Source organism: Drosophila santomea, chromosome 2L (genome assembly GCF_016746245.2).
Source record: "Drosophila santomea strain STO CAGO 1482 chromosome 2L, Prin_Dsan_1.1, whole genome shotgun sequence".
In the NCBI taxonomy this organism is placed as follows: domain Eukaryota; kingdom Metazoa; phylum Arthropoda; class Insecta; order Diptera; family Drosophilidae; genus Drosophila; species Drosophila santomea.
Genome location: NC_053016.2, coordinates 3,736,355 through 3,762,538, shown reverse-complemented (window position 1 = coordinate 3,762,538; position 26,184 = coordinate 3,736,355). Strand labels below are relative to the sequence as shown.

General features: G+C 40.9%; 1 protein-coding gene across 1 annotated transcript; it reads right to left on the bottom strand.

Annotated features, from left to right (window-relative positions):
* Positions 1-1,026: 1,026 nt before the first annotated feature.
* Positions 1,027-25,541, bottom strand: LOC120458497. The gene is made up of 13 exons (XM_044006923.1): positions 25,029-25,541; positions 9,851-10,497; positions 9,083-9,691; positions 8,616-8,788; positions 8,147-8,288; positions 7,043-7,216; positions 6,407-6,708; positions 6,172-6,327; positions 5,820-5,981; positions 5,537-5,708; positions 4,970-5,463; positions 4,593-4,756; positions 1,027-3,832 (listed from the first exon to the last, which is right to left on the bottom strand). Exons 2-13 carry the CDS (start codon positions 10,212-10,214, stop codon positions 3,418-3,420), a joined length of 3,327 nt encoding a protein of 1,108 aa, XP_043862858.1. The 5' UTR covers positions 10,215-10,497; positions 25,029-25,541; the 3' UTR covers positions 1,027-3,417.
* Positions 25,542-26,184: the final 643 nt, after the last annotated feature.

Below are 26,184 nucleotides of genomic sequence, written 5' to 3'. Positions count from 1 at the left end.
ATGCCTCAACCATTTCCTCAATATAGACGACGATAGTTTCCGTTGCACGGTGTTTGCTCGGAGTCCACACTTCCAAAGCCAACGAAATCATCCCCAGTGCGAGCCTATATTTCCACAACCGAAATGTTAGTGTGTGTGTATCTGGGCGTGCATATGTATGAGTTGGCCTACACAGCAAAGAAAACAATTTAATTTTACTGCACATATTATAAAATAATATTTGCAACGATGAACGGTGTATACATAATGAGAAAACTATTTTTTTTAGAAAATGTTTTATTAATATTTTAAAATTTAATTTTTTTTGTATGGCAAAATTGTTTGAAGTGCATGAAAGTAAGCTAGCAGCAAATTGTCTTATGGGCCCTGTGAAGTTTCTCGCCGTCGCAGTGCTTACTACGCAAATATTCAGGCTTTCCTGCTACGGCGGCTTAAATGTGCTTTCGGCCTGATATTGAGGCAAATATCAAGCATACGCACTGTGGCCCGACGCCCCGGCATAATGCATGAAAAATTGAGCATGTCATTGACGCTGTACGCTATATGCTGTATGCTATATGCGTCATATATGTGCCGAGTGTCTGGCGATTTACCCAGGACAACTGTTTACAGTCTAGGCACGTTTCGTAATGGGGACCCCGGGGTTATGTGCCCACAATATATGCAACATTAAGGGTCGGTCTTGACTTTGGCTAGGGTAAACTTTTTAATCGCCTCGGATTTAGAGTGCTGCCTCTTTTATGGATCGTATCCCGTTGGCGCACAAATTGACGCTTTATGTTAATGCCATTAATTAATAAATGAAATATGACATTCACACTGTGGCGCTGTTGAACCTGTTTATTAAATTTTAGCACGTAATAAATGAAAAGTTTATTGTGGCCAAACATAAATCCTGCCGGTTTTTGGGGTTAAAACGCTCAACTTACCCGAACATTATGCGATTTCTGGGTCTTTGGCTATTCAATGGCAAAAGACACAAATTGAATGAAATTGAATGGCAGGGTTTTTCGTTTATGCGTTCTTTATTAACATTTATCACACTAAACTACTAATGATAAAGAGTTACAAATATGAGTTTCTGCGCTTAGGTGTTGCTCTGAAAAATTTCACGTATCTAAATTCCATCAGATAAAAATTGTTTTAGCTACAAGTTGTACCTTAAGTTGGTTAGTTCTCTTTGTTATTCCGGCGAAATTGCAAATAGTTTATTTATTTTTATTTGTATTTTTTATTTTCTGGCACATAGATATGCTTGTGAGTGTAATAACATTTAATGCTAAGTGTATCGTTTTCGCTGAACACAATTGGCGAAAAAGAGTTGGATTCGAAGTTATATCTAATTTTATTTTATTGACCGAGAAAGAGCAAAGAATTTTCTTAAAAATTGTATAGCTTCGTTTGAACATATGCAAACGATTCTGCTTTTATTGCGATTCATGGCAGTTGGCTTGACTTGGGTCCATTTGTTCGTGCATTATAAGAATAAGCAATGGAAATGTATATACAAAGAAAGTGGGATGCGGAAAATTCGTTTGGCTTCTTTTTAGGTTTTTTAATACAAGTATTTTCATTCGATTCGTTTGTAAATTTTTATAAATTGGCCTTCCGCTTCGTTAGACATTTGCATTTTGTTTTCCTTTAACATATTGTTTAAATTTGTTTGGCAATTCGTCGGTTTTGTCTATTCTCGTTTGCCACTTTACTAGATTATTTTAATATTTGCTTTATGAAAGCTTTCCCCCGCTGATGAGTTTTCCTGTACTATTATGTTGTCCTTTCTTGTTTATTTGTTTTATAAGCTTTCCAAATATTTTAATTATTCTGTTTATTTGTCGCTGGCCATTTTTCTTTTGTTTGGCGAATTAACGATTTCCTTTTTTACGTTTTATTTGTTTTTAATTGGCTTGTAATGCGAGCTGCTATTTAGCTTATTATGCACCTGGCTCTTTTAAAAATGCAGATCTTTATTTGAATGAATATTTTTTCTGTTTTTTTTATGCCGTTTTTTTTAAATGTATTGGGTTTTATTTTAGTTCGCTTCCAATCGAAAACAATGCAAATAAAATGGAATGAAACTATCAGTTTTAGTGAATTTCAAAAGGTAAAAATAATATATATGCAGAAAAGGATATATTTCATTGTTGGTTTACAGGTGAGAAGAACTACCAGATATCCATTCCAAAATATTGACCATGTACGAAGTAAATTCTGCCCAATAAATTAAGACTATCATATGGACAATAATTATGTATTCGTATGTCTCATTTCGATTGGAAAATAAGGCGAAGGTAATTTTCATTTTTCATTTTATCGGCAGTTGGTTTGCTTTTGTATGCTGTTGTCCGCCGTTAAACGCCACTTAATTATGCAATATATAATTGTTATTGAAAAATAAAGTAGTTCGCCGACACGAAAACTCGGCACTCAGGACCTTTCAGCGTTTTCCTCTGGGAAAAGAGCCGTTTAATTGGAACGACTTCATGTGCCGGCATTCATTGTCTTTTGTATGTATATATCGGTAATCGGTTTTCGGTGGTTAAATTGTATGCACGTTCATAAAATGGACCATTCAAGAAGTTTGTTTGTTTCCGTTTTCATTGCGTCTGTCTCTGTTTTCTGCTCGATTGAATTATCTCATAAATATTTATGTATTGGCCACAAGTTGAATACTTTTTTGCTTGAGACAAAGATAAAGCTTTTCGTCTGTCCGTACTCTCTATAATATATTAATATGCTAATGAGTAAAATTTCCATTCCTAGCTTATGCATGCGTATGTGTAAAAGTTGTGTGTGGATTCCTTTTTTTGTGAAAAATTCATTGAGTTTCTTTTTTTCGTTTGGGTGTTGTGGGACTTCATTCGGTTGGTTGGTTGGTTTGTGTTTTCAAGTTTACATTTCTAATAGAGCTACGACAAAAGACTAGAAGAGATCTGACAAATTGTGCATGCGGTTCACGTAGCCGTGTGTGTGGGTGGGTTGGAGCATAATACCAAAATATAAGTTTTATAGCACCCAATTGCTACGGGGTATCTTCGATTTTCTTTACTTTCTTGGCTTGGATCACACTCGAAGAAATTGATACCGAAGCTTGTTGTACAGTATAAGTGTGGAAAAATTTGCATAGGTTTCAGATTTTTTGATTTCTAGAAATTAAATAGTTTGTAAAGGAGTCTAAGAGTATGCTTCGTATGGGAGATACTACAACCTTTCTGTAAAGCATACTTAAAGACATCATTTTAGGTGTTTATAAACCTCTCGAGATATAGCTGGAAACCCGAATTATATGATCATAAGATACCATTTTTTTGAAATACATAGGTTTCTAGTATTTTTGAAAGACAAGTGTTTTCTGCAACAATTCTCGGCTTTTCGCCGAAACTTTTTCTGCGAGTGCTAATGCCACAAGGCATATTCTTACACGGACGTGGTGATTTGCTCCACGAACTGAACGGCATTGGGTCGGCACAGGGATTGGGATCGTTTCAGCCGGCATTGTGGATTGTTTCGCAACGTCGAGTTTCCCGACCCCGAACCCGCACCCGCACCCTGGCTATGGCGATGGGGAGTCCTTTGCAGGGAGGCATAGGCGTGCGGCACGTAGATGAACTCCCGCGTGGGAGCCGGAACAGAGGCAGGACCCTGACGACAGTTACACTGCTGCGACATCGTGGATAAACCCTCTGGAACACTGCGGCTGCGGGTGGAGCTGGGTGGACCAGGTGGTCCAGGTGGTCCGGCTGCTCCGTGAGTGCCATAGGTGACCGGATTCCGATTCGGACTGCTGCAGGTGCATATCAATGGCTGACGGTCGGCCGATCCCGGGTGGTTCCTGCAAAATGGCAAGTCAATTTCCATGGTTTAGGCGGAGTGTCAACACAGTTTTCGGCGTGCGGCAAAATGGTACGAGTATCTCAGGCCGGCATCGCAAATGCCAAAGTGGCAAATTGGCAAAATGGCAAATTTGCGGCCTGCATGAGCAACGAAGGACGTCGCCAAATTGATTGTCTTCCTAGGGCTTCTAGCCTGATTGCCATTGATTGTTTGGTTCGGCGGGAAATCTCTTAATTGGTTTTTGATTCAATTCAGATGTTGGCTTCCGTTTTGGCTACTTCGATTTTGAATCGATAGATTGATTCTAGTCTGCCTACAATTGCGCTTGTAAAATGTAACCATAGAATATTACATTCCAGGTTAAAGTGCATCTAACGTATGTATAACTACGTTTATGTGGCAAATAAATTTAAGTAAGTGAAATTTAAAGCCCTGATAATTTCGATAAGCGCTTGTAAAATGTTATAAATAACATTAAATATATATTATTTGGGATTTTAAAACCATTTACATACAATTTTCCTGTTGCACATGTGCATCACTGCCTTTAATTTAATACTTTTCCTGGCGCAATCGGTGTAATCCCTTTGACGTTTACCAATTTACTCCATGTAAGCTGTCGATAGCTACTTAGCATGTAAAATTGGCAGACAATTTCCCACAGATTTTTGATTTGCCATTCGATTGCATATAAAGGTTCATTGGTTCATTGCACACGTCGGAATGATTAGAAGTCCCTTGCCAACTAGTCTACTCACTTGTTGCTCTTGTGACAGCCCAGCTCGTAGGTGCTGTGCCAACTGCAGTACATTTGGCCATCGCAGCAGTTGCTGTGCTGCTGGATGAAGGACAGACTTCGCTGCAGGCGCTTGCCCATCTTGGCCCCAATGCTCCCCTGGCCCAGCTGGTAGGCTCCACGCCCCTGCACGATTCAAAAAATATTTAAATAAATTTAGTTTTGTTTTTAGTAAAGAAGATTCATTAAAAAGTCTAAAAGTATGGTACAGTTTCTATGATTGTTCACGATAACCGAGCAGCTTTTCTACACAACACACTTGTAAATAGCTTCATGATTAACGTACTGTGATTAAAATACTGTTACTTGTAACCAATGTTTCTCCAAGTGTGACATTACCTGATGCTGCTGCAAATCTAGATTGTGACAGGCCAATTGCTGCAGGTGGGAATGTTGCTGCTGCTGCTGTTGCTGCTGCTGCAACATGTGCCTTTGGCAGAAGTTTGTCTGCAGATAGGGCTCCATTTGATTGAGACTAATGCAACTCCGACTGAGGAGATCGGGGGCGGGGTACTCCCCATATCCATAGTCCATCGGTAAATGGGGGCGATGCTGGCGGGCGGAGGAGTGGCGCATGAGCGTTGGAGTCGCCAAATGACCATTTCGCTGCTGATAATGATGGTGCAACTGTTGCTGCTGCTGCTGCTGCTGGTGGTGCTGGTGGTGCTGCTGCTGCGGCTCGCTTATGAAAAATATTATAATACCCGAGATGGCAGCCGCCGCCGAGCATATGTAATAGCCCGCTCGACCATATTTCAGGGAGTAATCATTCAGAAACGAGGTAAGTGGCACGCTTATCAGCACGGGAACTGACTCAACACCCCGAATGAAGCCTGCAAACGAAAAGAGCCCCAAAGTCAAATCCGCAATTTAAATATTTAAATATTTAAGAACGTCTGCACTCACCCCATGCCTTGGAGAAATGTTTCAGCTTGATGCGTTCGAGTGCCAAAATCTTTAGGGAGTATTGAAAGCCGCCGAGGCCAATGCCATACAACCAGCTTAGTATACAAAGGCCCGTGTAGCCCATGACAAAGGATAGAAAGAGGATAGCCAAGGCCACAATTGATAGGAACAGCTGGGGGAGGGAATACATTAAAGTTGAGTATGGAATAGGTTTGGACTTCAATATTGACATATTTGCTCATTTTTCATAGCCAATGGCTTTTATTGGTTGGTTTTAACCCACCTGCGTGACAATCTTGGTATTGATCACAAAGTGCCTGATCACAAAACAACGTCTCAGCAGAGCTCCAGCTATTACCACTCCCAGGGCCATGGAAATTCCCAGAAATGTTTGCAACAGAACCAATTCTTGCACATCAGAGCCCTGCTCGGCGGCATTGAGTGCCTGTGGAATAAAATAAAATAGAGATATTTGTGCTTTTGAACTGCATACTTTTAATTTAAACTTATTCATCAATTTGTTCATATTTTTTAAGATGGAAGCAGCTCCAGAAAAGCTGTTATCCTTGTACGAATAGATTAGATAATGGAAGTCGTGCACGCAATAAGTTAGAGAAATTAGGAAAAGCACTCACCATTAGGAACATGGGTGTATAAATGCCAAAGGAGGCCACGCTGGAGGTCATAAGTAAAATTTTAACAGTCACCGATTTCAGTGATGATATGTCCAGAAAAAAGTACTTCGGTGTGCTCTCCACCTCCTGGCTGAGAATCGGCTTTTTCTCCCGCATCTGAAAGTGGAAAATGTTTGGAGCCAGGGTGGCAAATCAAAAAAAAAAACGAAACTTTGCACAACACACAATTTCCCACCTTTTTGCGTTGATTTTTGAGATGCTGGATGGCCCGGCGCTGTGGATGATAGAGGGAGGCGGGTCGGTACATTAGGCCCATGAAAAAGCTGAGTGCCGTCAAAGCAGCGACAATCTGGAGGCCCAGGCGCCAGCCGGCCTTGCCCACGCCCTCCTTCAAAATGACGGAGAACAAAGCGATGCCAACTCCCTCGCCGGACATGGCCACCATTTCGACGAATTGACGGCGCCGCTTAAAGTAATTGCCCAGCATCACGGTTGAGGCCTCCCGCACCATGGCGACCCCAACTCCGAAGACGATGCCTGAGGAAGTGATCCGAGTGGTGTTTTTAGTACATTGAGAGAAAATGGTAACGATACTAAGTCAACTGTACAAGTTTTGATATTTTTAAAGCTGTTTAAAAGTATGCAACTGCAAACATAGCTTTGCCCTTCGTTTAAAATTAATTGTTGCATATTCTAGGGCATTTTTGTAAAAGGTTAGCTTATGCATTCTAACTTGAGTGATATGGTGAATTTTGCAATAACTTTTCTCGCAGTGCTTGGGTGCAAATGATAAGCGACTTCCGGTGCCGTCAAACTGGCATCTGGCAGGTTATTTATTTATATACAAACCATACACCCGGGCTATACGCACCATAACTGAAAACAACCTGGCCGAATTCCGTGGCAAATGAGGTGAACAATATGCCCAGGGGCATCACCAGTCCACCCACGATGGACAGGAGACGGATGGAGCGTTTGCGGCACAGCGACACCACAAACGATGTGGCCACCATGGATACTGACCAGCTCAAAGCGCCCAGCAGTTCTGTAAGGAGAAATTAAGCACTTGAGTGATAATGTTCTTAACCGACGAAGTCAACTTGACGAAGGTCACAAGAAAAGGTTCCGAAAAGGTAAATCTGGGTGTTGATACCTCCGAAAATATGCGGGTGTTTTTGTTTAAAACAAATTAAAGGAGCCGATGAGCAGACTTAAATTTTCATAAATCAATAGAACGCATTAGCAACATGGCATTGTGGTGTTTACACATGCTTTACTCTTAGTAAATCATAATCAAATTTCATGTTGTACCTTTTAATTGAATCGATTAAGTTGACAAGGCGAAACATAACTTTAGAAGTTCTGGTTCTTATCATTACAATATAATTTGGGCCACTAAAGCAATGAACTTTGAGTAGTTAAAGAAAATCTGTTTAAAATAATTTGAATGGATTTTGAAAGGTTTTTGCATGGATTTTAAATGGATTTTCGGAAACAAAATTTTAACTTTGCTTTTATAAATAAAGGCATGAATTACGCAGCCAATTAATTGGAAACCAACATTCGGTTATAGCCTAAACCAATGCACACACAGCTTGGCACGTTATTAACACTTTATTTTTACGATTTATGGTTGGCTTTTTAGAGTGCCGAACTATTTTGGCAATACACAATATTCACACACTTAAATGATGTCTGGCACTGTCATGAGCAAATGAAATTTATGCAAATGCCCACACCTACAAACATTTATTATTCACAAACATTTGCATTTCTGGCCCCAAACAGAGTGACAAACATTTTGATTACTCGACGGGGGGCGCTTGAAAATAGAACGCACCGCAAATGTGCAGGAAAACAAGAAAATGAACGAGAGATAACAACGGGCTGCATCTACAATGATTACACGTTCCCCATTAAAGAACTGGCCAAAGGATTCGTACTCGTACCAAAGCCCCTTTTTTGCATGACTTACCTATGCCACTGGTATTATGCAAATACTGGACGGCATAGAACCACAAAAGGCCGTAGCTGAGCTGCAGTCCGGTGGTCAGGATGTGGACCAGAAAGGACACTCCACAGATGATCCAGCCCCAGCCGCCGTCGGGATAGAAGTACTGCAAGTGCACAGAGAATAATGTATATGTTGTTAATGTACAGATTATGTAAATATTACTCTATATTCATATAAGTCAACTGAATTTAAAAAGTAAAGTAATAAAAAAATCACAGCTGAATCCCTATAATCCTTGTACTTATAAGTATGCTACAATTACTTAGAGATACCCATAAGTCCTCTAATTTGTATACCATAATGCAATAAAGAAAGATAACTATATATAATATAATCATTGCGTTTTTTTCCAGTATACAAAGAATATCAAGACAAAGGCTGGCAATTACTGTTTCACATGTCCTTTTTTACTTGCTGCGGCATTGCTCACCTGTCTGATGCGTGTGGTATCCACGCCGGTTCGTCGCAGTGCCGGAATGTTCCGGTGCAGCAGGTGGAACTCTCGATCGGCCAGTCCGGGAAATGCCGAATCCTCCTCGTCAGTTATGTGGCTGGGATGTGGGGGCGTGGCGTGCAGACTGGGATGATGATTTGCCTCGTAGCCTGGCAGGTGGAAAAACAATTGAGAGATGATTAAATGATGGTCTGGTTATGCTGCGGTACACCCGAAATGAAAACTCATCTATTCTTAGGGTGCTATTCCGGTAATATTAAAAAGAAAAAAAATTAATTTTATTTTGGCACCAATTTCAAGTGTTGAAAGTTCTGCAGGACTTTTAAAAGTTACACCAGGCAGGGGGAAAATAAATTTGCCACCAAAGTAGCTGTTGGGTTTTCTTTTTCAATTAGAACCTAATTTATGGCCATTTCCTTTGCATTTTGCATGAGTGTACTTACCAAAATAGCAGCCGCCGTTGGCCATCACGTTCTTGGCCCTTTGTTGGTGGTGCTGCTGCTGTTGCTGGTGTTGCTGCGTCGGCGGTGGCTGATGGTACCAATTATCGCAGAGGCAATATTGCGGCGCATACTGGTGGGGGTGGTGCTGATGCTGGGCCACCGGGTGGTGCTGCGTATGATGGTGGTCATGCTGATGGTGACTCTGATGGGCGGGTGGCATGGGATTGTACATATAACAGCAGCCATTTAAATTGGGGTTTGCGTAGCGGGGCGGCGGTGGGGCGGGCATTACACCAGCCATGCCAGAACCCACTGCACCACCCACTACACCACCGCCGCCACCGCCACCGTGACGACTGCAGTGGGGCATCATGGGCATGGTCATCTGGTGCTCAATGGTGGGCAATGTGGCATAGCTGCCGAAATTGTCACAATGCCGTTTGCTTGGGAATCTGGGCAAGGTGGGTGGTGTGCTGGTGGCTTGGGTATGGGCGGTTTGGGTGCCCCCACCAACGCCTCCGTGGCAGTGACGTGTGGGCGTGGCCGCGGACTGCATTTTCGTTTGCTCAGCGGGTAAATACGAGAGCCGTGGACATGAGACCCACCAGGCCAGCGGTTGATTATTGAAACGACACTCGTAGCACAGATATCGCTGGTTCGACGAATCCTGGTCTGGTTTCGTTTGGGCGTTAGTGTTCCCACTGTCCGGATGGCCGGCAGTTTGCTTGGGATGCTCACAGCTGAGATTGTATCTTCGTCACAGGGCGCATTTGTTGCACAGCACGGGACTGCGTTGTTTGGGCCTCACCAGACTCGAGTACTGACGTGGATTCTCTGAGGGATTTGCTTCGGGACTCTCCTGCGGATTCTTGGGGATTCTCAGCCAGGAATGACGGTTGTTTTTGTTGGTTGTGCTACTGCTGCTGGGCAACAACTGGGGACAGCTGCCATAGAGCGCCGATGAGGTATTCGATAGGCGACGGTAGTACGGTATCCTCTGCTCCATATCATCGCCATCGAACGTGGAGCCCAACTTGTACGGCTGACTGCGACCCGGGAGCAGGCAGGATATAACGCTCCGGTTATCTCTACTATCACTGCAGTTGCAATCACATGTGCACTGGATGACCATTGTACTCCTCCGGCTCCCCCCAAACCGAAAAAAATTGCTTTTAACCCTGTGCTCTTAGCTCACTGCACCGAAGTGTTGTCAACTTCAATGGCGCCCACTCCGGCAGCACATTATTTTCGAGTCTGGGGTCTCGCTTTCGGTTTCGGTTTCGGTTTTTGTGGCTTCCGTATCGGTTTCGAGCTCTCCAGGATTTCTCTAGGCAGCTGCCGCCGCCATCGTCCGACCGAATCCATTTGGGGCCATCTCTACTTTTGCAAGCCAAGCGCAAAATTCTGTTGCCCCACTGAAAAAAAAAATATAATTTAAAAATCAAATAAGTAATAAGCATAAATATTCTAAATATCTTCGCACATTAATTAATAGAATTTTCAATTATTATAGTTAACTGAAATCAATAGAAAAATATTTCAATATCATATTTCAAAATGTTATAATTTTTCAGATTTTTTTTAAAATCCCAAACAGTCACAGAGCAATATGGAGATAGAGAATTAGATGATGTGGGAACGAAAAAGGCAAAGAGAAGCGAACCAGCGGGAGTCGATAAATAAATCAAATCAAAATCAATTTGTTTACTCTACACACCAGCACACAAAACAAGAAGCATATGCAATGCATAATTCAATTTGTTGTTCAAATGCGTGTATTTCAATTGCCTGCCAGCAATGTTGGTCGAGTGGGCGGTTAGCCCACTGTGGGGGCGTGGCACTCACAGAACTTGGGTAAGTGAAAACTTTGCGGTCATTGTGGCAGAAGAATTAGGGCAAATTGCGACCGACACTACTTCTAACACATTTATGCCCCATCATATTTTATTTGCGTTTTTCAAATTATTCAATATCCTCAATGGAAATGAACTGAAAATTGCTCTAAGAATGTGTCCCTTATTGCGAGGAATTTGTCGTTCACATTGACCTGGAAAAATGTTCTAAATTATTATGGCTGTTTAGCCAATGGGGAATGTGTATAGAGATTTGGCTGTTAAATATTTACAATACTCGTTGTTGGCAGCACATGGCTAAAGGAATATACACTCTTTGTAGGGCATGACAACGAAATTAGTATTTGGTCAGCTTTGCAAACTGAGCACCCTTATCAATGTCATGCCATATGGAAAATACATGTCGAAATGTGTAGTGAATTTATTACTGATTATTTATAGGCCAATAATGTATACTTAAGTGGATTACTTTGCCAATTTTGTAACCAGTCTTTGGTTCAAGACAGAATAAAAGGTTTTCGCATGCTGCAATTATAACTCTTTAAAGTTTTTGACAAGATAATTTCCTAAGAAATATTTCAGCATGATTAGGGCGCAAATGTTACCTTCCAGAGTAGAAAAATCGTGATTGAAAGGACCTTCATCAAATGTGTCAGCTATGAATGTTTCAAGAAGCTTTATACAACTTAAACTTAGAATTAAGTTGCAAAGCTTTTTGTTACCTAAAAATTCAGGAATTACACAAATCCCAATGTTGACTTTAACTAGAAATGACAGAATTTTTTGTATCGCCTGGAAAATTCAAGAAGCCCTTGATTTACGCAAAAAATTGATTGATTTATGTCTTCATTGTTTGACTATTTCTCCATTAAGGAACGATGGTATCATTTAGATTAGTCCAATGTCCCATCGAGGAGCTATAAAAATGATAAATGATCTGTAGGAAAACAAGTGAATGTGGGGGAGTTGGAAAACAAAAGCACCGAAAGGGAAACTTGCATCATTTTGCATTGGGAAAACTTTGCGCTGCAGCATATGGCCCAGTTATCCAGTTTTATGACTGCACACCCAGCGATTTGGCCAACGAGCATTTTCGCATTTCGCCTCACAATGCACAGAGGCGCATTTAAATTGATTGCGGGAAGAGCGGAAGCTTTCCCGAGAAAAGGAAGTCGAGGAAAAGGAGCAACATCAATCAAAAACCCGATCCAAAGGATCTCAGCAGGTGGGCCATGGGCGATGGGTGGTGGGGTGGCGACGTTTTCCTGGAATGCCGCACACGACTATTACCTGTGGAAACATAAAATTTAACAACATTGTAGCAAAGAGCAAACAGGCTATACATTACGATATCCTATGCTATCCGGCGTAACGCAGCTTGGTTACACAGAAAAAAAATAACAGGCGTAAGTGCTTATAGTTATAGTCTACATTTATAGTTTAACCCCTTTAAATTTGCATCTCAATGCGGTCAGAAACTTTATAAGTTTAATTGGTGCAGCGTACAACAACTTTTTACTGTTCTCATTTCTCCTATAGTATAATACATTTAAAACTCTTTTTCACCTGAAGACATTATTATAAAATAACAAACTAGTTTTTTCCTGTACAGGAAAATACAAATAAAAGGAATTTCATTCCCACTTTCCTTTCTTTTGTGGGATGTTGGTCTTTTCACAGCTTTTTGGGCTTTCCTTTGTTGCTGCGATGGTGCGTTGCAATAAAATCCTTAAATATCCTTGTGCCACATGGACACAAACATGACTCGGTCATGCCAGCAATTTTATGTTCTTTAAAATGCAATATTAAAATGCAAGAGTGCCGGGTGTTGATGGCAACGATTTCAATACGAACCCACCCACCGCCCATCATTTTGGACCTCGACTGGCGAAGTGTTGACTTAACTGGTCATTGACTTTACCAACTTTATGCTGCAGTCGAAATTATGCAGTCCGTTTCGTAACTGTATGACACCTGACTGCCGCGTTTGGGATTAACTTTTAATCAAGTCGAAGTTGGCTTATTTAATTAAATGTTTTAACTACTGTCTAAGCTGATTGATTAACACACAATTGTGTTTGTCTCTAGGGGATTGCAGTAAATTGATTGAGTTTTTTGTGAATTAAACATTAATTATAAATAATTAGTTGGGCCTCAATAACTGAAGCCCAAATCTAGTTCGCAAATGAAGTTTATTTGTTAGCTCTGTTTAATTAAAATTCGAATGAATGAGAAGTACTTTTAGGCACCTGACTAAGTGAAATATGTGTGATGCTGACTCTGGAGGGTGGTGCTACACTATTGAAACGCACTGTAACCACCCGCATGAGACCAAAAACTGCCGCCGTGTGTCTGTGCGGTTGTGTCAAAAAAAAAGACCAACTTTTATTTACAGGGGGCGTGACGCAGTGGGCGGCCAGAAGGTGAGATTTAACTGGATGCCGGGTCATTCTGGGGTCGGTTTACTTTGCTGATTAAACATATGCGCCAACATCAGCGAGCCGCAACAAAAAGGCAAAAAAATCAAGGGAAAAGAGCGGACAACGGCCACATAAAATTTATTTAAACTTTTCAGCTAACGTTTTTCTACGCTGTTCGGGTTTGTCGCCCTCCAACCGGCAGATAATGGGTATCATATTGCCTCGGGGTTTCGCATTTTTAGTTTGCTTATTTTCGCCCGTTTTTTGCACTTTGCACTGTAATAAACACGCGACAATATGCGAACAGCAGCAGCAGCGGCAGCAACATTCAGTGGCAAGACCATAAACAGCATCAGCACCCTTAAATAAAAATAGAAGTAAATAAAATGCGCCAAGCGAAAAGCGAAGATAATAAGAGGAAGCCAGCTTCGTGGTGGCCATGTTCCAATTAAAGTTTTCTGCTGGTGGCCCAAACAGCAGGAGTCCCGTCAAGAGCTTACGCGGTGGATAAAAGTTAAGTATTTAAAATAGAATGCTTCTCAGCTGGGATTAAATGTTATATATCGACGCAGGAAATGGTTTCAGGTGAAAAGGCTAACAAACCACTGGACTTAAAAACGATTTTGCAGTTCAGCCATTTTAAAGCACATTTAACTTTTAAAGGGGTCCTAAACAACCTTTGCAAATGAAATACGCTTATAAGTCAGGCAAGAAGGGTTTATACATTATTCAAAAAATAAACTCACATCCATTACAGATTACCTTACATACAGAAACCAAACTTTTCACTGTAGCTTACCACCCATATTCCCGAACGAATAATTCAAACTTTTACAGACATCGAACAATATTGAGATATGTTTGACAATCAGAAGTACCATTTTCAATTCATAACAAGTTTTGGGACAAACAACTTTGTGAACTGTATCGAAATTGTTTGCCAGAACACGCTGACCCGACTTTCTTTCCATTTCTTTTGCCATATGCACTTACAACTTTTATTTGGCCGCCTTCACAGAAAAGGGTACGAATTTTGATATCTTTTTGTTGGCTCCTTTTGGGGATATACAATCTGTATACGTCTATATACATATATACATATGTACACAAGTGCCTCTTTGTGGGGCTGTGGGTATGCGAAATGCGAAGAAATTTCGGCATTCCCTGGGGCAAAATCATTTGCAATGCAGCCAGCGGCAAAGGGATATATTAATACTTTTTCATTTAGTCTGCAGTCTGCCCCAAAAAAAGGAACGAAAACTTTTCAACTCGAACACTTCTTGCGCCTTCTGTAAGTTTGCGCATATATTATGGCCAACAAAAAACCCAGCAGTGTCGACTAATGGATTTATGTTTTTAGCCAAATTACGAATTGAACCGTACATGGCATTAAACACTGTCCCCAATAAGCCAATTTAATGGCGGATGCCCCCTAAATAATCGGTTTAGACGAGGTTCATCCTTATCGGAGGAGCAAGTGCCCAACGAGCCGTGAACCCAACTCAAAAATCCTATCACGGGCATAATTAGGTTTGCCGCCAGGCGTCGGCCAGACATTCAAATTAATATTATTCCCGGTATACATTTTTAATGCACCAACCGTGCTGAGACCTCAAAAATTAACCACACCAAAAAATTGGTGGCCATGCGGAAATTGCGGTGTCTGATTCTTTTGGCAGGCGTGAGTCGCATCATAAAGGAAAAAGTTAAGCCCTTCTTAGCTGAAAAACGACACTTCCTTCCGTACAGCTCGCGTGCGAAATGGAAAAGGGATGAATCCCCGGCGGAAGTCAAGCATCGTCTCATCTCGTTTCGACCCGGCCTAAAAACAATGAAAATTACAAGGCATTCCGGCGGGCGGAGGCAAATTCGCAACAAATTTCCTGTGTCGTGCGCCTGGGTTTATCAACATCAGCGCTTAGGCTAAGATGGCACTGTAAAAAAAGTCTAGTCTCAAGTATTAAAGCTGCGAAATTCCTAATATGGTTTAAAACTAATGTTGGAGCTGTCTTAAAGTATGCAGCAATGTCATTTCACTTTAAAAGTTCGAATACACATTTTTTTAAGCTATTTCTAAGGCATTTTTAAATAGTTTTTAAACTGCAATTGTTTACTTTCTTTAGCTTAACTTATATGCTTAAACCCTTTTGATATTTTCGCTCTGTATAGAAAAGCGTCAGCGGCTGAGCCCGGAAACCCACATAAACATTTTTATTATTGGCTTCTGGGCTTCCCTAAAATAAAAGGCTCGTGAATAAAAAGAATAAAAAAAAAGGGGGAAAAAAATGGGGTCTTAGCCCAGATGTGTGTTTGTGTTGGACCGGAGAATCGAATTAGCATGCGAAATCTTTTGTTTGACTAACAATGTGTCAACGTGTGTGACGAGAAAGCGTTAGTCTCTGTCAGCTCATCGATGGTATGGAGCACGGAGCATGGGGCATGAGGCATGTGGCATGGAGCTTGGAGTCTGGATCCCAGCCAGACATCTCGCCATTAGGGCCTTGATAGAGCTGCCACCGAGTTTCAGATTCCGTTTCTGCCTCGGGCACAATGGCAGCCACGAAAATGGGAACAGCCACCCCCAACCGCTCATTTCCCAGAATCTCATCAATCTTCTCGAGAGAATTTTGCTAAAATTTTACAAATTGATTTCGCTTGTGTCAAAAAATACTAGGTAACAAAAGCCCCAAATATACTGCACGGCTGCAGGAAAAAAAGTGCAAAAAAAGTGCTGCATTCTTGCAAATTATGAATGGAATTGAGTGGTCATTATTCGGCTGGCCAGCATTGTGCCATGTCTGACATCCTTTTAGCTGTTTGCCATCCATCGTTGGCCTGCTTAATTAATGTTCGTTTGCAATGGGTGAGGTTGGCGATCAGAATGGGGATGTGTGTGTCCGAGATGTGTCCCCTCCAATCTTTGTTGACCTTTTGGCGAATGCAAGTTGAACCAGTGTGTGGCTAGGCCAAGTAGACTCAAACAGTTTGTGCTAAATTAGCAAATGACATAGTCAACATGGCCAACTTATTGCGATGGCAGAAAGCGGAGCAGCCAGGATGAAAGGCCTGCTAACCCACAAATGTACGTGCATTCCCCTGCGCCACCCCTTTCGACCCCCTTTCACCCACTTTCACCACCCCCGACTTTTAGTGCTGACACAAAACATAATGCCGGCGGGCAATGCTCTTTTAAGCACGCAGCTTGAATGGCGCCCACTGGGAAAGAAATGCGGCTGACAGGGCACAGTGGCTCCCATTTATCGGAAAGTTAATATGAGCCGCAACAGATAATAATAATTCCAACAAAGCTGAGTATATATCTAAATGGTTTTCGATACAAGAATTACATTTGAAAATTCTGCTCAAAGTGGTTGGCTAGAATCCTCAATAGTTGTTATTGAATGAAGTAGTTTAAAAGAATACCAACTTTTTATCTAGATATTTATTTTTAAACGAATTCAGTATCCTCTTACTATCGAACATAATAGCTGAACTTCCTTCATTTCAGACATCTGTGTGTAATTTGGACCTTTATTATTAGCGCAAATCGAATTACCCAAGTTTCCTCATTACATTTGGAAAACTGTCAAAATCAAAACCCCCAAATCGTTTCCACTGTCCCCCCAAAAGTTGGGTGTCTAGCGAAAGTGCCCCAAACGCGCATTACAATGATGATGATGTACTGTATGTATATATGCACATAGAAAAATATTCATATATATATGTATGTGTATTTATATAACTGTGCGAAGCCCTTAAACGCAGGAGAGACCAGCCAGCTTTGTGTAGGTGATGGGCTCATCAAAATTGTGACAAAAAAACAAACAGACACCCAGCAAAAGGGGCTAACAAAAAGTTAAACAAAGCGACTGACAGTCGTTTGGCTAATGAAAGGCATCGGGGAAAACTCACTGGCTGACTGACAGGCATTTTTCGAATGGGGATAAACAGTCCACCACCCACCTACCAAACCCCCCGGGAAACTTCAACCCCCTTGAAGCCCCAACCATAGACGCCATGCTGATAACTTCTTTACGTCTGGGGCCAAGTAAAGACATTGCCTGCCAGAAAACGAAGATGACGAAAAATTATGCCAAGCCAGCAGAAGCACCGGAGAAATTGCCAAGGAAAATATATAAAATTATTTTAAATTGAAATTCTGTTTATCTGGCCTTGTCCTGCGGACAGGGGCAGGACCAATGAAAAATCCAGCACACATCCTGTCCCCCATATTTACCGCTTTTTTGGGAGGCGGGTAATTCAATAAAGTGGAAAATGATGCTCGTCGTCAACGTAATTTGCTTTCGTGGTTTTCACAAATCTGCCAGCAGCAGTTAGCAGTTAGACGAGGGCGATGGCGGTGGCGGGAGAGGCGACGAAGTCGGCCAAAGGACTTCGTTTGGAGGCTCTTGAATGCCGTTAATCGGTCCTTCAGATCACATCAAACAGAGGCAAGTACCGCCAGACCCCAGGACCAAATCATCCAGCCAACCAACCGAGCTTCAACTTGACTCCGCCGAGTTGGCATCATCATCAAGTGATAAGTGCGGACAGTTGGCTCGTGGAAGGGAAAAGGGAAGGGGAAGTGGCCATAAGTTTTGCGGGAAGAACGCCATCTACCACCTAAAGTTCACGGAAAAAAATCATGCCTATCTTGTTCAAAACTAAACTAAAGGATGAGGATGATCTTTCTATTTGGCTTTCTGGGGGAAATACATAAATACTTTTGCATTCTAAAAATCACTTTACTCTCAAAACACTATGATTTTATGGTATAAAATAATCTTGCCTGAATCTTTTCACATGAATTTTAATGAATTTTACAATGTCATTAAACCTCTTTTCACCTTTTAGGATTATGCATTCTTCATTATTCTTAGTTTCCACTTTTTTTTCAAGTGCTCTATGCAGCCCTTCCATATCAGTTAGTTTTGGGGAGCTGGGCTCGTAGCTCAGCCCCGGTTAAACTCAACTCAACTTGGCGCTCATCTCATCATCGTCACATGGCACACAAGTGGCAAGCGATGAGTTTTTGGAGGAGTCCCAAAGAAAACCAGGCGGCATGCAAGCACCACCAACAACAACAACTAAAACAACAACTACAACAACAGGCGCCACACAAAAGGCGTTTGTGGGCAAGAGGAGGGGGGTTAGGGGGTGGTGGTCGGCAGGAGGCAGAAGGCAGAAGGCAGAAGAACGGGCTTGTGGAACGACCCCATTACGTGCCAAAGCACTAAAAACAAGCCACACGAGGAAGCGTCACCAAAGTTGGCGGCCAGAAGTGGAGCAGGGGACACACAGACGAGGTCAAAAAAATAGTATCCGGTTATTGTTTTTGCAGAATTTAGAGCATGCATGCCTCTAGCAACCTAAATAGATATTAACACGAAATTTTATTTTAAGAAAGCCACATTTATATTCTCCTAATATTTTTATATAATATAAAAACATATGCAGTTGAATGAAACTTAGTAGCTATTTTCTTTCCTTAATTTTGACATCGTTTTAAAACAATTTATTTGCAATAAAATCCTTGACGAATCCTTGGTTGACAAACTTTTATAGTATTTCAATTTATTTTGAAGTTATTCTAATATTCTGGCAGATATCGTTTTGCAAGTATCCCCGGGGGAGGAGGGGGTTTACAAGGCTTATAGCGAGCGACTGGTATGTAAAAATATGAGGAACGAGCGATGCTCGTAAATTTTGTCATATTTTTTCGCTTTTCTTCTCATCTGTTATTTTCATTCTTTGTTTTGTTTTCTGCACTTAAATTTTTTTCGCTTTTCATTTGGGCTTTTCCCGCATTGTTGTACTTGTTGTTGGTGTGTTTGTTGCTACTGCTGTTTCATCGCACATTTTCATGTTAATGCGCCCGAGCTTATTTTTCATCCTTGTTCTTGTACTTTTATTATATCCTCCGCACTGCTGTTTTGTTGTTTTTAGCAGCCCATTAAAAAAATGCGAGCACACGCACAGTTTGACATGCACTTTTAATCGATTAAAATAAAAAATGAGAAAGAAACTGCAAAAAACTTTTGCACGAACAACGAAAAATCAGAGACGAAAACCAAAAATCAGCATAAAAAAAGGCCACGAAAATCTTGGTGCAATTTTCTTGGCACACGATTTTCCATATTTATTTTTATCATTTTGTTCCTTTGCCTGTGTGCGTTCCTGTGTCTTTTGGGGTATTTTGCTGATGACTGCTCTGCGATTAAAGTTTACTTTTTTGCCGCTTTAATTGAATAATAAATTAAGTGAGTGGCACCCAGGCTCAAGGAAAAATGATCACGGAAATTTCTTGTAGACAAAGTGGTAAAGTTTAAATGGCACTCTGAAGTCGTGAAAGCAAATTGGGAGTAGATACGATATATCATATTATAAAGGTAACATAAGGCTCAGAAAATATGAATTTATATTTTTAATGAACTTTCCGGCTTAGTTTTTTCCGCAACTTCCTATAAATTATTATCAATCCACCCACCACTTAAACAAAGCATTTTAATAACCCTTTCTTTAAATAGAATTTCGCGTAGATAAGCTTTTTCTTGCCGTTCAAATTAATAATTTTCAATTAGAAGATAAGCCATTGTCCTTGCACAAGCCTTTCCCACACTGAAGTTCCACTTAAGCCCCCACATTAGCAGATTCTTACATCTGCTCCACTTTCTTCTCTGTTCTCAGTTCTTCGCGGCTTTTGTTCAAGCTTTTTCAAGCTGCACAATAAATGTGTAATACCCATTATTTTATTATTATGCTTTAAATTTTCTTCTGCTCCTTGAACAGCAGCAATGAGATGAGTTGTGCTGCTTCAAGGAGCAACGAGAAATAATAAACAAATCGCAGGGAAAAGTTGTCCATGTTTATTTGCGGTCCTGCGAGGCGCATGAAAGAAGTTTTGCGAAAATACCAAGCAAAAGGAGTCATCAAGGCAAGGATAATTGCAAAAACATTAAGCAAGGGAATCTGAAATAAGTGTCATTGAAGTATTTCGAATATTGAGCTATAAATATTCAACCAATATTGGGAAGAAATTCTTTTTCTACAGTTTAACAAAGAAAACATCACTAGCACTAAAATAATATAGCACAAAAACATTTACCAATACAAATATTTGAAAGTTTAATTAAAGTTAACATTTTTTTTAAAGAAAAACATGCTGCAATTACAATATTTTTTTGATTTTTAATATGTTTTTTGAATATGCAGCAACTAAATTTTTGTTTTAGTTTCCAACAAGTGTTTAAGTCCCGAGACTTAAAAAACAAATTCCATGCCGGAAAGCAAAATATTTTGATGCTATCGATAGTGCTTTCAATTTTCTATTTATGGTCATCGTTGTGTGTGTTTATACATTCGATTTAGGGGCATTCGTGGAGGAGTTGCTGGCGATGCCTGCTTAGAGCTGCACATTTGCCAGATACGAGATAGCTGACAGATACAAAATGCATAAGCTGCTCAAAGTTTAATCGGTTTATGTGACAGCTGAGAGGGATTTGCAGGGGGTGACACTCTACTAAATCACAAAGGATTTGCAAGCCATAAACTGCCATGGCCAAAACGAAGGAACCGAAAATAAAACGCAGCATCAAGTGGCTGTCAATGCGTTTTGGTTAGTGCTTACGATAAGATGCACTTCGCATTTCCTAGCCCCAAAAGTCTCCTTCGGATTAAACCCTAAAATTCTGGAGACTAGTAGTACAAGGCACAGGCGTCGCAGAGCAAAGAAAACGCACCGAGGGACAATTAAGCAGTGCTGGGAAAGCCTTGGGAAATGTAAGTCGGGGAAAACCAAGGGAAACCCTTGTGTGGTTTGTGCGGCTTGATTAAGAAGTTTTCGGGTTATAAATGATACAAGCGCCGGCAAATTATTCAAACTAATTGGTTTAAACACTGCAGGGAGTCCGCTCCTTTGAGCGCTTTAAGGAAAGTTGAGAATTTATACTTGAGGAAAGCCAAAGAATCTTTTGGAGCCATTTTCGAGAAAGTTTCAAGAGGTTTGGGCGGAAGGGCAAACAGAAAATGTGTCCATGTTTGCCTGTAATGAATGGGCTTACTAAAAGAATTAAAGAAAAGTTTCAAAACAGTTATAAATTTAAACAAAGTATACTTACTAAAAATTATTATATACAATCACAAATTAGCAGAGACAATAATTGGTTAAAATACTTGTTCATCTAATTTATTCCAAAGTATGTAAAGCACCCTAAATGAGAATACCTTCAAGTTTAATTAGCTTTGAGGATTTGCGTTGAATGGATCCATCAATAAGAAAACGCCAGATTATGCAGTGTGAAAAAGATATTTTCAAACTTTTAAATGAATCATAATCAAGCCGAACAAGCAAAATCTAAAGTTAATCCGCTGAAAGATGAAAATGCTCAACAATTGTACAGAGAACTTCAGGCTGTGTCTTCATTAGCATAACTCTGAACAATTTAAAACTTTTTAAGTCACTAAATTAGTCGAGAGTCTTATTCAATGTTTCGTGAATTTTCAAGAAATATGCAAATTATCCGCACTTTATGCCAATGACTTTCATCTAATTAAAAACTTTTTCCTGCCACGGCGACTGGCAAATTGCTGCAAATCGAAAAGGTCAGGGCGCTCAACTCGATGACTTTCTGAGGGCCTTAAACATTGTTTCAACAATGGGCTTACAGGTCAATCCATAGATATTGATACGCTTTTGTTCCTTTTGTTGTTTTTTTTCTGTGGCATCCCTTTTGAAAGATAAATCTTAATATCTATCTAATCAATAAATAATTGGCATGTCCTGTTGATGCAGCCTCACGAAATATCCATTTCACTGTAATCGAAATCCATAGACAAATCTGAGTTAAGCCAATTGTAGACAAAAAGGGAAAAGGTTTCAACACACAAGCTCATCTCAAAAAAGCAAAAAAAAAAATGAATCCCAAAATTGTTTCAAACAATTTTTGAGGCGAATCAGCAGGACAGAATGAAACGAAATACTTTCGATTGACATATACGAATTTTGTGTGATGGAATCCAATGTTTACAGGACTCGAAATGAACTTGTTATTCGAGTGGAGGGAAAAACAAAGAGAAAAACAAAAATAATGCATTTGTCTGCGGGCGGGGAGCTGTGGAAAATTTTGTGCGGAGTTCAGCAGGAAAAGGGACGAAACAGGACGAGTTCTGTGCTCTCACGACTCCTTCGACACAAATTTAATACTGTAAATGGAAATGGAAGGCTCACTCGGAAAAATAGAAACAACAGTGCGAAGAGTTGAAGGTTTAGGATTTTAAAAAGTTGAAGAACCGGAGAGATATTTTTGGGACTAAAATTCTTTGTTGACCATTGACATTTATTAATATAATCTACAATTATGCTCATTTTATGTCACGAATGCCTTTTTATTCATAAAGTATTGTGAATACATGATAAAAAGCACAATCTAAAGTTTAGCAATTATTTGTGAAAACATGTTGGCAAGTGTAGAGCGAGCGAGAGTGGAAAATTCGCGTGAAGTGTCCTGGCACTTAACCGTTCAATTGATTTTCAACAAACACCTCACCTTTCGCCTGTTTTCCCAGCTGACGGCTAGTGTCAACATTCGGCAACCGAATGCCAAATGCGAATCGCGAAATCAAACTATGCAAATGAATTCTGACTGAATGGCTGACTGGGTGGCTGGCTCGTGACCCGCGGAATCGCTTTAATCAAAACCGAAAAGGTGGCCTGTCACTAAATGAAATAAATGTAAATTTCATAAATGAAGTGAGCACACGTCCATCCAGTTGGCAGGGCGCCCCATCAATATATCATCAATATTAAAATGCAATTACAGGCTGCCGCCTGCCAGCTGCCTGCTGGGTAATCACATAAAAAATTAACCAAAGAATCGCGCTAAACGCTGGGCTCGACCCGTTGGATACCCTGATTTAGCCTCATTCATGGCCGCAATTTTTCCACCACTTTTCACCGCGCTTTTCCCCCTCGGGACTGTTCGCCCGAAAGTATGCCACGGAAAACTCAAGCAACTCCGACGGCTTTTCACCGTCGACTTTGGCTGGGCCAAAGTTTTCCTCACCATTTATTTGGTATCAGCGGTTCTAGATGGGTTTTTCGCGTAATTGTCAGGTTGTCACTCTTCGTGCTGTGTAAACTTTGATGTTGACTCCCTTTGGTTATTTTGTGAATAAGCCGGTAAACCTATAGGTATTCAGCGATTTTCGGTCTTCCATGCTGACCAAAATTGGCAACTTTGGGTCAAAAAACACGAACAGAAACAGTTGCCATTGTTCTTCGCATATTGTTTCACTTACTTGAACAACATTGCACTTTAAACCTTTGATATCAACGTTAAATAAACTTTGTTCGTTGTCATATATGTACATATTTATAATTTTAGTTCACTGTAAAATTGCATCTTTTATGAAAAACTGCTTCTGTAAGTTAAATATGCTCTTTTATATTTTTCCTGCCGCAATAATGAATAAATAAGGATGCGAAAAACTTTGTGTGCAGAAACTGTGGAAATTGTGTATGCATTTGGCTGTTAAAGTTCGGATTAGTTGATGAAGAAAGTTGAATTTAAGCACCTGCCATCCGACTTTTCATTCTCCAGTGCTAACCCAGCTGCATTCTCAGCTACTATGAGAATAATCTAAAAATATCTTGTTCTCATAAAAATGCGAATAAATTGTGTGAGGATAAAATGTTACCTCCACCTCCACAGCACACACCTATCAGCGCCATATCTCAATCAATTCGATCTAATCCGAATACGACCTGTTTCACATTTCCGGCTGAACAACCGGTAAACCAAAAGCCCACCGCAATTATTCAGATACCCCTTAACTAACCGCATCGAGTTACAATTACCATTGCCAGCAACCATTACAATCGATTCTATATTTGTCAGGGAAATTGTCATTAATAAATCAGGAGTGCGCTGCAGAAGTGTCCAATTTCCACGGTAGGGAAACTCCGATTGCCGGGCCAATAATAAAGACTTGAAAAATAAAAGCTCGGCTCACAGTTAATCTAGTTGGAGACCAGCAGCTAGTAGTACTTTACTCCTTTCTCGCTCGGTTTCGCCACTTTGGCCACTTTCCCACCCCCTTCGGTCACCTTTCTCGTATTTCTCCCTACACTTTGAAAAAGTTCTCAGAGTTCCGAAATGTAAAACCTAATTAGCGACCAAACTTCTTGGCAGCTGTACAAGTAATTTATTAGCTTGTTGAAATAGTTTCTTTTTTTCTGGTAAGCTACATCCAAAATAGCATAAGAGCCAGTTGCAGATATGGCTTAAAATATATTACCAGGGCTAATCAACTTTCTACACACTGCAAATGCATAAATGGCTAATTTGACACCATTGATGTGCGTTAAAGACCTGTCACAGTGATGACAAATTTTTGGTAACATTTTTCGCGGTGCAAACCTCTCACTAGAGCTTATGTATAATGCATGGCATCTCTCGACTCTTGGCTTGTAAACGTAGCCAGGCAACGGCCAACAACTTTGACTGGTCTTAATCGCTGGCAAAGGAAAACCCGGGGAAAAGCGTCTGGGGGGTCGTGAAAACTGTCAGCGTCATTGCCATTGATGTCCGTCCTCGCACTTGGCTTTTAATATTCAAAATAGGAAAATTGTAAAATAGGAAAATAGCAAGTAGGAAAACGGCACCCATAACGAACCTAAAATCGCCGAATGCCCAGAAACAACATTGTGCTGGAAAATGCCGCTGTCGCTGACAGTTGACGCCAGGAATTTATATTTATATTTTCACGGTTGACTTTTCTTGGCTGGTTTTTTTATTTATTACATGTATTGCCTTCTTTTCCGACGATTTTTTTCTGTATTATTTTGACAATTTTTCGGTGGAAAACTGTCGGCACTGGAGGCACATTGAGACACTGAGACCACTGAGATACCGAGATACTGGGAAAATGCGGAGATGCGGACAAAGAAAAGACCGACGCGAGCGGGCGAGAAAAGCGATGGAGAGACTGGCTTGTCGGGCAGTCGAAATTCAACTGAACTCGACTACCGCTGTTCGACTACCAAAGCCAAAGAGACCGGACCGGCAGAGCCACCCGAGCCACCAGAGCCACCCGCGCCTCCAGCACCACCAGCACCAGCACCACCCCCAAAAAACGCACCACTCTCTCTTCGGTCGTTCAAGAGATACAGCTTTCTTCTCTATGCAAAATAGCCAAAATCGGTGAGGAATTCGCCTGAAGAGTGCGTACTTCTCTGTGGGGATGCCCCCAAAGAGAAACTGGGTGAGAGTCCCCCCCCCCTAAAAAAGAGAGAGAGCTTTTCCCGACCCGCTGCTCCACTCCTGAAAACAGAAAAGGAAAGCCCCCGCAAACGAAACTGGAAAACTCTGCAAATTGTCGGCAAAAATAAATAGTAACCGAGTTTTTCCAGCACAACATAAAAGCTCTCAGTGATTACAACTTACACCAGATGGGGACAGAGAGTGAGAGAGAGATGGCTAGACAAGAGTTCGAAAGAGAGAGCTGCTATGAAGATAGAGCGAGGGGGATATAATTTTTGACTTGTAATTGAAATTTCATGGATTATTAGTTCACCCAGGCAGTTTGTGGTGGGGGGGATAGTAAAAAATTGTTCGAGAGCAAATCTCTGCTCTTCTGCCATAAAACCACTAAACATCCGAGTACTTGGGCAGCACCACCCCCCATTTCCCCCCTTCCCCATTTTTAGAACCAACTGTTGATTGAGGCCAGTCCGAAATAGCTACGGTCTTAGGATGAGGGAATTCCCCCCTCCCCGTTTAGGCATTGGAATTTATGCTCTTTTTTTGTTGGGGTGCTCCATGTAAAGCCC